This window comes from Nerophis ophidion, linkage group LG03, assembly GCF_033978795.1.
Source record: "Nerophis ophidion isolate RoL-2023_Sa linkage group LG03, RoL_Noph_v1.0, whole genome shotgun sequence".
Lineage (NCBI taxonomy): Eukaryota > Metazoa > Chordata > Actinopteri > Syngnathiformes > Syngnathidae > Nerophis > Nerophis ophidion.
The window spans coordinates 5,965,827-5,977,281 of NC_084613.1; the positions used below are offsets into that span (position 1 = coordinate 5,965,827).

General features: G+C 42.8%; 2 protein-coding genes across 2 annotated transcripts in view; both read left to right on the forward strand.

Moving 5' to 3' along the window:
• amd1 (adenosylmethionine decarboxylase 1) overlaps positions 1-6,438 on the forward strand; it is a 50,578-nt gene extending 44,140 nt beyond the window's left edge. Inside the window, exon 9 of the mRNA XM_061894110.1 lies at positions 5,913-6,438. Coding sequence (XP_061750094.1) covers positions 5,913-6,050 — 138 coding nt within the window. The 3' untranslated portion in view covers positions 6,051-6,438. The remainder of the gene's footprint in view (positions 1-5,912) is intronic.
• LOC133548682 (uncharacterized) lies at positions 6,060-10,190 on the forward strand. Its single transcript, XM_061893653.1, has 4 exons — positions 6,060-6,084; positions 6,196-6,260; positions 6,549-9,650; positions 10,015-10,190. The coding sequence occupies exons 1-4, from the start codon at positions 6,060-6,062 to the stop codon at positions 10,036-10,038; spliced, it is 3,216 nt and encodes a 1,071-aa protein (XP_061749637.1). The 3' UTR covers positions 10,039-10,190.
• The last annotated feature ends 1,265 nt before the right edge of the window (positions 10,191-11,455 follow it).

Consider the following 11,455-nt stretch of genomic DNA (forward strand, 5'->3'; position numbering starts at 1 on the left):
ACACCGCTTCCCACCTACAGCTTTCTTCTTTGACGTCTCCATTATTCATTGAAAAAATTGGAAAAGATTCAGCAACACAGATTTCCAGAATACTGTGGAATTATGTGATGAAAACAGACGACTTATAGATGTGAACGGTGCTGGAACAAAACGTCCTCTACAATGCGTGACGTTTTAACGTGAAATTTAAAATTGCTATATAGTAAACTGGCATGTGTTGCAATGTTAATATTTCATCATTGATATATAAACTATCAGACTACGTGGTCGCTAGTAGTGGGCTTCAGTAGGCCTTTAACCTCATCAGGGCCGGCCTCTGCAGTTGTTTGGACCAACACCACTGGGGGGCGCACATACAGCAGACCACTAATGTTTTTATTCCGCTTAGATCATGGGTGTCAAATCTGGCCCACAGTGTAATTTAATTTGGCCCTTTTTCACACTTTGGCAACCCTTGTGATTTTTCTGGGAGACTCCCAAAGTTCTGTGCCCCTCCGGAAAATCTCCCGGGTCAACCATTCTCCCAAATTTCTCCCGATTTCCACCTGGACAAATGTCCTCTTCAACCTGTCGTCACGTCTGCTTTTCCTCCATACTAACTGCGTGCCGGCCCAGTCGCGTAATATATGCGGCTCATACACACACACACACACACACAAGTGAACGCAAGGCATACTTGGTCAACAGCCATACAGGTCACACTGAGGGTGGCCGTATAAACAACTTTAACACGGTTACAAATATGCGCCACACGGTGAACCCGCACCAAACAAGAATGACAAAACATATTTCGGGAGAACACATAAACGCAACAGAACAAATACCCGGAACCCCTTGCAGCACTAACTCATCCGGGACGCTCCAATATATTTTGATATTTACCTCAGAAGGCTGCAAATAGAAAAGAGGCATTCCATTTTTATTTAAATTTTATTGGATATGCCTTTGATTATTATTTGAAACTGGATTTTGCATGTCACTATGAAGTTATATAAGCCCTGCTTGTTCAATATTCAATGCAAAACTTGTTAAAAGGTTATTAATTTGTTCAGTTTTAAATTTTGGCCCACTCTGTGTTTGAGTTTGACACCTCCTGGCTTAGACGGACTGAATGTCCTCATGGATAAAATGATACTTTTTATTCAGGAGTGTGGATTTAACGGCGTCGCGTTCTTCATGAAGCCCATAGAGATCATTGCCAGTTGAGTTTTGCTTTGCACGTCGTCGCTGACATATTTTTACAACAAAGGGGATGTGCATTTTTTGCCTAGCATTGATAATGTAAGACAAGCTGACTGATGTATTTTTTGTTAGATAAAGGCGGGTATCTATTCTGTCCATAAAACCCAAGAATAAAACCAGCCAAAAAGCGCCAGAAATGGTTAATTTACATTTTGGCACTTCAACAATAAGTATTTTAGTGTTTTTACAGTAATCACGAGCTGGAATATGTTGTTATCACTGTTAAGCTCATGGAACTTTGTGCCAGATCATAAATAATGCCGCTCACCTTGATAGTAGAGGGTTGGGGACGTAATCCGACAAGTTGTTACACCCAATTTAGCCCCGGATTGAGTCATTTTTCGTCCCGGTGAGAGCAGACATTGTACAGTAAGTGATGTTTATTTACGTTTGTTGGAGAAAAATAGGCTTTTTTTTTTTTTTAATTGATGCTTAAAATGATCAAAACACATCATAGAGTGGCCGTGTCACCAACTTGATGGTTGCAGGTTCGATTCCCGCTTGTGCCATCCTAGTTACTGCCGTTGTGTCCTTGGGCAAGACACTTTACCCACCTGCTCCCAGTGCCACCCACACTGCTTTATATGTAATTTAGATATTGGGTTTCACTATGTAAAGCGCTTTGAGTCATTAGAGAAAAGCGCTATATAAATATAATTCACTTCACACTTCACTTCATCTATTCCATCCATGACACCCAGGAATAAAACCAGCTAAAAAGCACCAAAAATGGTTCATTTACATTTTGGCACTTCAATAATAAGTATTTTAGTGTTTTTACAGTAATCACGAGCTGGACTATGTTGTCATCACTGTTAAGCTCATGGAACTTTATGCCAGATCATAAATAATGCCGCTCACCTTGATAGTAGAGGGTTGAGGACGTAATCTGACAAGTTGTTACACTCAATTTAGCCCCGGCAATGGCAAGGATTGAGTCATTTTTCGTCCCGGTGAGAGCAGACGTTGTACAGTAAGTGATGTTTATTTACGTTTGTTGGAGAAAAATAAGCTTTTTTTTTTTTTTTAATTGATGCTTAAAATGATCAAAACACATCATAGAGTGGCCGTGTCACCAACTTGATGGTTGCAGGTTCGATTCCCGCTTGTGCCATCCTAGTCACTGCCGTTGTGTCCTTGGGCAAGACACTTTACCCACCTGCTCCCAGTGCCACCCACACTGGTTTATATGTAATTTAGATATTGGGTTTCACTATGTAAAGCGCTTTGAGTCATTAGAGAAAAGCGCTATATAAATATAATTCACTTCACTTCATCTATTCCATCCATGACACCCAGGAATAAAACCAGCCAAAAAGCGCCAAAAATAGTTCATTTACATTTTGGCACTTCAATAATAAGTATTTTAGTTTTTTTACAGTAATCACGAGCTGGACTATGTTGTTATCACTGTTGAGCTCATGGAACTTTATGCCAGATCATAAATAATGCCGCTCACCTTGATAGTAGAGGGTTGAGGACGTAATCCGACAAGTTGTTACACCCAATTTAGCCCCGGCAATGGCAAGGATTGAGTCATTTTTCGTCCCGGTGAGAGCAGAAGTTGTACAGTAAGTGACGTGTATTTACGTTTGTTGGAGAAAAATAAGCTTTTTTTTTTTTTAATTGATGCTTAAAATGATTAAAACACTCGGTTGGTAGAGTGGCCGTGTCAGCAACTTGAGGGTTGCAGGTTCGATTCCCGCTTCCGCCATCCTAGTCACTGCCGTTGTGTCCTTGGGCAAGACACTTTACACACCTGCTCCCAGTGCCACCCACACTGGTTTAAATGTAACGTAGATATTGGGTGTCACTATGTCAAGCGCTTTGAGTCACTAGAGAAAAGCGCTATATAAATATATTTTACAAAATATACACACTGGATACATTGTCAGGATTAATGTGGTCAACGTATATAAAATAAATACTAAATCAGATAAGGCTCAGAATGATTTCTTAGCTCGGTTGGTAGAGCGGCTGTGCCAGCAACTTGAGGGTTGCAGGTTCGATTCCCGCTTCCGCCATCCTAGTCACTGCCGTTGTGTCCTTGGGCAAGACACTTTACCCACCTGCTCCCAGTGCCACCCACACTGGTTTAAATGTAACTTAGATATTGGGTTTCACTATGTAAAGCGCTTTGAGTCACTAGAGAAAAGCGCTATATAACTATAATTCACTTCACAAATCAACAGGAAGTTGGCAAAAACACTTTCAAAACAACATTTTCCTAAAAAAATGTCATTTTTGCCTCTGAGCTGTAATTTGACCCCCTTAACATGCTTCAAAACTCACCAAATTTGACACACACATCAGGACGGGTGAAAATTGCGAACTAATCAAAAAAACTAAACTCAAAATTGCGCTCTAGCGCCCCCTAGGAAGAAAACACAGACAAAACGGTCTGTAACTTCCAGTAGGAATGTCGTAGAAACATGAAACAAAAACCACTAAGTAGGTCTCGGTTAGACCTATATTTCATACACTAACACCCCCCGACTAAAATCAACAGGAAGTTTGCTATTCCCGCTTTAATACAAAAGATGGCTAAAAAATGTCGCTCTTTTTCAAACATTATCTCCTCTGAGGTCGTTTCGGCTTCAAATAAGCTCAGAAGAGCGATTGAACCTTTCTGATTAAAACTTAAAGAGTTTTTAATTAGTACCCCGGTTTGGGATTTTATGAGCCCGCAAAGAACCATTGCGCTGCAGCTGCTGTTGTCGCAAAATGGCGGCTTTCTGCTCATAAAAAACTGTAGGACTGTCATACACACATGAAACAAAAACCTCAATGTAGGTCTCACTTAGGCCTATATTTCATACACTGACCGCCCCCAACTAAAATCAACTGGAAGTTTGCTATTCCCACTTCAATACAACAACTGCATTAGAGTTTCAAAATGGCGGCACCAAGGCGTCCTTATAAAATGCCCGAGCATCTGTGTAATCATCCATCCATCTTCTACCGCTTATCTGGGCTTGGGTCGCGGGGGCAGCAGCCAAAGCAGTCCTGTCCATCGCTGCTTGCAACTTTAATTTGATATTTAGAATGCATAAAATAAGGAATAAAGTGTTCTTGTCTTCTATTAGTCCTGCTAAAATATGAGTTCCCTTTTGAAGTTTGTGTTTTAGCAGAACGGTTTAAGCAAAGATACGGTACGGTATAGCTCGGTTGGTAGAGCGGCCGTGCCAGCAACTTGAGGGTTGCAGGTTCGATCCCCGCTTACACCATCCTAGTCACTGCCGTTGTGTCCTTGGGCAAGACACTTTACCCACCTGCTCCCAGTGCCACCCACACTGGTTTAAATGTAACTTAGATATTGGGTTTCACAATGTAAAGCGCTTTGAGTCACTAGAGAAAAGCGCTATATAAATATAATTCACTTCACTTCACAGTGGGGCAAAAAGGTATTTAGTCAGCCAGCGATTGTGCAAGTTCTCCCACTTCAAAGGATGAAAGAGGTCTGTAATTCTCATCATAGGCTACAACTGTGAGAGACAGAATGTGGGAAAAAAATCCAGGAATTCACATTGTAGGAATTTTAAAGAATTTATTTGTGGAAAATAAGTATTTGGTCAACCATTCAAAGCTCTCACTGATGGAAGGAGGTTTTGGCTCAAAATCTCACGATTCATTCTTTCCTTAACACGGATCAATCGTCCTGTCCCCTTAGCAGAAAAACAGCCCCAAAGCATGATGTTTCCACCCCCATGCTTCACAGTAGGTATGGTGTTCTTGGGATGCAACTCAGTATTCTTCTTCCTCCAAACACGACCAGTTGAGTTTATACCAAAAAGTTCTATTTTGGTTTCATCTGACCACATGACATTCTCCCAATCCTCTGCTGTATCATCCATGTATCCATTTTGGTATAAACTCAACTGGTCGTGTTTGGAGGGAAGAAAAATACTGAGTTGCATCCCAAGAACACCACACCTACTGTGAAGCATGGGGGTGGAAACATCATGCTTTGGGGCTGTTTTTCCGCTAAGGGGACAGGACGATTGATCCGTGTTAAGGAAAGAATGAATGGGGCCATGTATCGTGAGATTTGGAGCCAAAACCTCCTTTGAATGGTTGACCAAATACTTATTTTCCACAAATAAATTCTTTAAAATTCCTACAAAGTGAATTCCTGGATTTTTTTTCCCCACATTCTGTCTCTCACAGCTGAAGTGTACCTATGATGAAAATTACAGACCTCTTTCATCCTTTGAAGTGGGAGAACTTGCACAATCGCTGGCTGACTAAATACTTTTTTGCCCCACTGTTTATCTAAAGATGATTAGTTTTTCATAGTTTTTGCCCGTTTGCCTGGTGAATCAAACTATATTCTCATTTTTGACCTTTTTATATAAACTTTGGACCATGTGCACACACCTCACAGCTAAATCTACTTCTGGCAACTAAGTAAAGCTTAGTTTATCACTGTTAATTGGTTCCGGCCTGACCGTGGTAAGTTACTTAATTGATTTTGAATGGAATATTTTGTATAGCTGATGTTCATGACTTGGTAAATAGGTTTTCAGGATGAAATCTAGTCTTGGTACCAACTAACATTCCGGATCAAACAGGGCCAGAAAGCAAATGTTTAGCACCAAAAGCCGCCTTCGGTCCACTTGTGGACAACTTGTAAAGGTTTGCTTCTAACCCAGAACCTCTGGCCTCCACAGAGCTCCAAATGTCGCAGTGTCTTCGCGTCCAGCCAGAAACTGGACGGGTACAAGCGTCAGGACCGCCAGCTGGCTCAATTCAACGATTACAATTTTGTCTTCACAAGCTACGCCAAGAACCGCCAGCAGAAGAGCTGAAGGTGGAGGATGAAGAAGAAGAAGAAGAAGAAGCGTAGAGAAGTCGAAAGCTCCTCTCCCGGCCAGGACAGCAGGCAGCGTTTATCTTCCACTTGGCGTTGTTGTATCTTGCATGCTAGCTCTTTTCTCTCTTTCCGTACGCTAGCTCGCGCTTGCTGTGACCTTCAAGTGCATGTAGACACGCTTACCACCAGAGGTCTCTTCCTGCAGGTCTGCCCCCTAATCCCCCACAGACAGGGCTTCCGCCCACATTAGCTTCCACACCCTGACCTGCTCAGATTGCTCCGCTCCATCCAGTTAAGATTGGTCCACTTCAACGAGTTCAGTTTGGTCCACTTCATCTAGTGCAGATTAGTCCACTTCATCTAGTGCAGATTGGTCCACTTCATGTAGTTCAATTTGGTCCACTTCATCTAGTTCAGTTTGGTCCACTTCATCGAGTTCAGTTTGGTCCACTTCATCTACCCCCTTTAGTGCAGATTGGTCCGCTTCATTTAGTTCCAGTTTGGTCCACTTCATCTAGTTCAGTTTGGTCCACTTCATCGAGTTCAGTTTGGTCCACTTCATCTACCCCCTTTAGTGCAGATTGGTCTGCTTCATTTAGTTCAGTTTGTTCCACTTCATGTAGTGCAGTTTGGTCCACTTCATCTACCCCCTTTAGTGCAGTTTGGTCCGCTTCATTTAGTTCAGTTTGGTCCACTTCATCTAGTGCAGATTGGTCCACTTCATTTAGTTCAGTTTGGTCCACTTCATCTAGTGCAGATTGGTCCACTTCATCTACCCCCTTTTGTGCAGATTGGTCCACTTCATCTAGTGCAGATTGGTCCACTTCATGTAGTGCAGTTTGGTCCACTTCATCTAGTGCAGATTGGTCCACTTCATGTAGTGCAGTTTGGTCCACTTCATCTAGTGCAGATTGGTCCACTTCATGTAGTGCAGTTTGGTCCACTTCATCTACCCCCTTTAGTGCAGTTTGGTCCGCTTCATTTAGTTCAGTTTGGTCCGCTTCATCTAGTGCAGATTGTTCCACTTCATCTAGTGCAGATTGGTCCACTTCATCTACCCCCTTTAGTGCAGATTGGTCTGCTTCATTTAGTTCAGTTTGTTCCACTTCATGTAGTGCAGTTTGGTCCACTTCATCTACCCCCTTTAGTGCAGTTTGGTCCACTTCATTTAGTTCAGTTTGGTCCACTTCATGTAGTGCAGATTGGTCCACTTCATCTACCCCCTTTAGTGCAGTTTGGTCCGCTTCATTTAGTTCAGTTTGGTCCACTTCATGTAGTGCAGTTTGGTCCACTTCATCTACCCCCTTTAGTGCAGTTTGGTCCGCTTCATTTAGTGCAGATTGGTCCACTTCATTTAGTTCAGTTTGGTCCACTTCATCTAGTTCAATTTGGTCCACTTCATTTAGTTCAGTTTGGTCCACTTCATCGAGTTCAGTTTGGTCCACTTCATCTACCCCCTTTAGTGCAGTTTGGTCCGCTTCATTTAGTTCAGTTTGGTCCACTTCATGTAGTGCAGTTTGGTCCACTTCATCTACCCCCTTTAGTGCAGTTTGGTCCGCTTCATTTAGTTCAGTTTGGTCCGCTTCATCTAGTGCAGATTGGTCCACTTCATCTAGTGCAGATTGGTCCACTTCATCTACCCCCTTTAGTGCAGATTGGTCTGCTTCATTTAGTTCAGTTTGGTCCACTTCATTTAGTTCAGTTTGGTCCACTTCATGTAGTGCAGATTGGTCCACTTCATCTACCCCCTTTAGTGCAGATTGGTCCGCTTCATCTAGTGCAGATTGGTCCACTTCATTTAGTTCAGTTTGGTCCACTTCATGTAGTGCAGATTGGTCCACTTCATCTACCCCCTTTAGTGCAGTTTGGTCCGCTTCATTTAGTTCAGTTTGGTCCACTTCATGTAGTGCAGTTTGGTCCACTTCATCTACCCCCTTTAGTGCAGTTTGGTCCGCTTCATTTAGTGCAGATTGGTCCACTTCATTTAGTTCAGTTTGGTCCACTTCATCTAGTTCAATTTGGTCCACTTCATTTAGTTCAGTTTGGTCCACTTCATCGAGTTCAGTTTGGTCCACTTCATGTAGTGCAGTTTGGTCCACTTCATCTACCCCCTTTAGTGCAGATTGGTCTGCTTCATTTAGTTCAGTTTGTTCCACTTCATGTAGTGCAGATTGGTCCACTTCATCTAGTTCAGTTTGGTCCACTTCATGTAGTGCAGTTTGGTCCACTTCATCTAGTTCAATTTGGTCCACTTCATTTAGTTCAGTTTGGTCCACTTCATCGAGTTCAGTTTGGTCCACTTCATCTACCCCCTTTAGTGCAGTTTGGTCCGCTTCATTTAGTTCAGTTTGGTCCACTTCATGTAGTGCAGTTTGGTCCACTTCATCTACCCCCTTTAGTGCAGTTTGGTCCGCTTCATTTAGTTCAGTTTGGTCCGCTTCATCTAGTGCAGATTGGTCCACTTCATCTAGTGCAGATTGGTCCACTTCATCTACCCCCTTTAGTGCAGATTGGTCTGCTTCATTTAGTTCAGTTTGGTCCACTTCATTTAGTTCAGTTTGGTCCACTTCATGTAGTGCAGATTGGTCCACTTCATCTACCCCCTTTAGTGCAGATTGGTCCGCTTCATCTAGTGCAGATTGGTCCACTTCATTTAGTTCAGTTTGGTCCACTTCATGTAGTGCAGATTGGTCCACTTCATCTACCCCCTTTAGTGCAGTTTGGTCCGCTTCATTTAGTTCAGTTTGGTCCACTTCATGTAGTGCAGTTTGGTCCACTTCATCTACCCCCTTTAGTGCAGTTTGGTCCGCTTCATTTAGTGCAGATTGGTCCACTTCATTTAGTTCAGTTTGGTCCACTTCATCTAGTTCAATTTGGTCCACTTCATTTAGTTCAGTTTGGTCCACTTCATCGAGTTCAGTTTGGTCCACTTCATGTAGTGCAGTTTGGTCCACTTCATCTACCCCCTTTAGTGCAGATTGGTCTGCTTCATTTAGTTCAGTTTGTTCCACTTCATGTAGTGCAGATTGGTCCACTTCATCTAGTTCAGTTTGGTCCACTTCATGTAGTGCAGTTTGGTCCACTTCATCTACCCCCTTTAGTGCAGTTTGGTCCGCTTCATTTAGTTCAGTTTGGTCCGCTTCATCTAGTGCAGATTGGTCCACTTCATTTAGTTCAGTTTGGTCCACTTCATGTAGTGCAGATTGGTCCACTTCATGTAGTGCAGTTTGGTCCACTTCATCTACCCCCTTTTAGTGCAGTTTGGTCCGCTTCATCTAGTGCAGATTGGTCCACTTCATCAAGTGCATTTTGGTCCACTTCATCTACCCCCTTTAGTGCAGTTTGGTCCGCTTCATTTAGTTCAGTTTGGTCTGCTTCATCTAGTGCAGATTGGTCCACTTCATCTAGTTCAGATTGGTCCACTTCATCAAGTGCATTTTGGTCCACTTCATCTACCCCCTTTAGTGCAGTTTGGTCCGCTTCCTTTAGTTCAGTTTGGTCAGCTTCATCTAGTGCAGATTGGTCCACTTCATTTAGTTCAGTTTGGTCCACTTCATGTAGTGCAGATTGGTCCACTTCATTTAGTTCAGTTTGTTCCACTTCATCTAGTGCAGATTGGTCCACTTCATGTAGTGCAGTTTGGTCCACTTCATCTACCCCCTTTAGTGCAGTTTGGTCCGCTTCATTTAGTTCAGTTTGGTCCGCTTCATCTAGTGCAGATTGGTCCACTTCATCTAGTTCAGATTGGTCCACTTCATCAAGTGCATTTTGGTCCACATCATCTACCCCCTTTAGTGCAGTTTGGTCCGCTTCATTTAGTTCAGTTTGGTCTGCTTCATTTAGTTCAGTTTGGTCTGCTTCATCTGGTGCACATTGGTCCACTTCATCTAGTGCGGATTGGTCCACTTCATCTACCCCCTTTAGTGCAGATTGGTCTGCTTCATTTAGTTCAGTTTTGGTCCACTTCATCGTCCCCCCTCTAGTGCAGATTGGTCCACTTCATTTAGTTCAGTTTGTTCCACTTCATCCACCTCCTCTAGTTAATTTTGGTCCACTACATCTAGTTCAGTTTTTTCCACTTCATCCACCTCCTCTAGTTCAGATTGGTTTGCTTCATCCAGTTCAGTTTGGTCCACTTAATTTAGTTCGGTTTGGTCAACTTCTCCCGCCCCCTCTAATTGCACTTTAAGTGTCCATGAATGTGTACAGTGGTGGTCAAAAGTGTAGGTACACCTGTAAAGAAGATGATGTCATGGCTGTCTTGACTTTCCAATCATTTCTTCATTTTTGGTGATGTAGTGATTGGAGCACATACTTGTTGCTCACAAAAAACATTCATGAAGTTTTCTTCTTTTATGAATCTATTACTGAAAATGTGAGCAATCAAAAGTTTACGTACAGCAATGTTCATCTTTGCTTACCTGCAATAAGGCGTTTTTGGTAGCCATCCACTAGCTTCTGCTTACATTGTTCACCACGACATTGCTGCAATTCAGCTGAATGTGTTGCTTCTTCAGCATTGTCCGCGCCTTTAAGTCAGGACAATGCTGAAGAAACAAGTCCTGACATGATGTTGCGTGCACACAATGTAATATTAGTTGCTCGATCATCTAGTAAAGCTGAAGACGTCCTCAAGTCTTCCACACTGGAACTGACTCTTTTATTCAAGTCCTGCTGCTCGTCTTATTAGTCAGCATGTTGACGGCCAACCTGATTTATTTCTATTGTAGTTTGTGGACATGTGACTTGGACAGGAAGCGGTGCCGGACCTCCAAGGCCCCAGTCTAACGTCCACAACCGAGTCCGGTCTATTCTGCTGAAGTCTGCAGTCACATACAGTGGGGCCAAAAAGTATTTAGTCAGCCATCGATGGTGCAAGTTCTCCCACTTCAAAGGATGAAAGAGGTCTGTAATTTTCATCATAGGTACACTTCAACTGTGAGAGACAGAATGTGAAAAAAAAATCCAGGAATTCACATTGTAGGAATTTTAAAGAATTTATTTGTGGAAAATAAGTATTTGGTCGACCATTCAAAGGAGGTTTTGGCTCAAAATCTCACGATACATGGCCCCATTCATTCTTTCCTTAACACGGATCAATCGTCCTGTCCCCTTAGCAGAAAAACAGCCCCAAAGCATGATGTTTCCACCCCCATGCTTCACAGTAGGTATGGTGTTCTTGGGATGCAACTCAGTATTCTTCCTCCAAACACGACGAGTTGAGTTTATACCAAAAAGTTCTATTTTGGTTTCATCTGCCCACATGACATTCTCCCAATCCTCTGCTGTATCATCCATGTGCTCTCTGGCAAACTTCAGGCGGGCCTGGACATGCACTGGCTTAAGCAGGGGGACACGTCTGGCACTGCAGGATTGGGAGAATGTCATGTGGTCAGATGA

Excerpts from the sequence above, each read along its gene's own strand:
- LOC133548682 (XM_061893653.1), top strand. The coding sequence starts at position 6,060 with ATGAAGAAGAAGAAGAAGAAGAAGC. Across the intron at positions 6,261-6,548 it reads CCAGAGGTCTCTTCCTGCAG|TTCCAGTTTGGTCCACTTCA; the intron begins GTCTGCCCCCTA and ends CGCTTCATTTAG. Across the intron at positions 9,651-10,014 it reads CTTCATTTAGTTCAGTTTGT|TCCACTTCATCGTCCCCCCT; the intron begins TCCACTTCATCT and ends GTTCAGTTTTGG.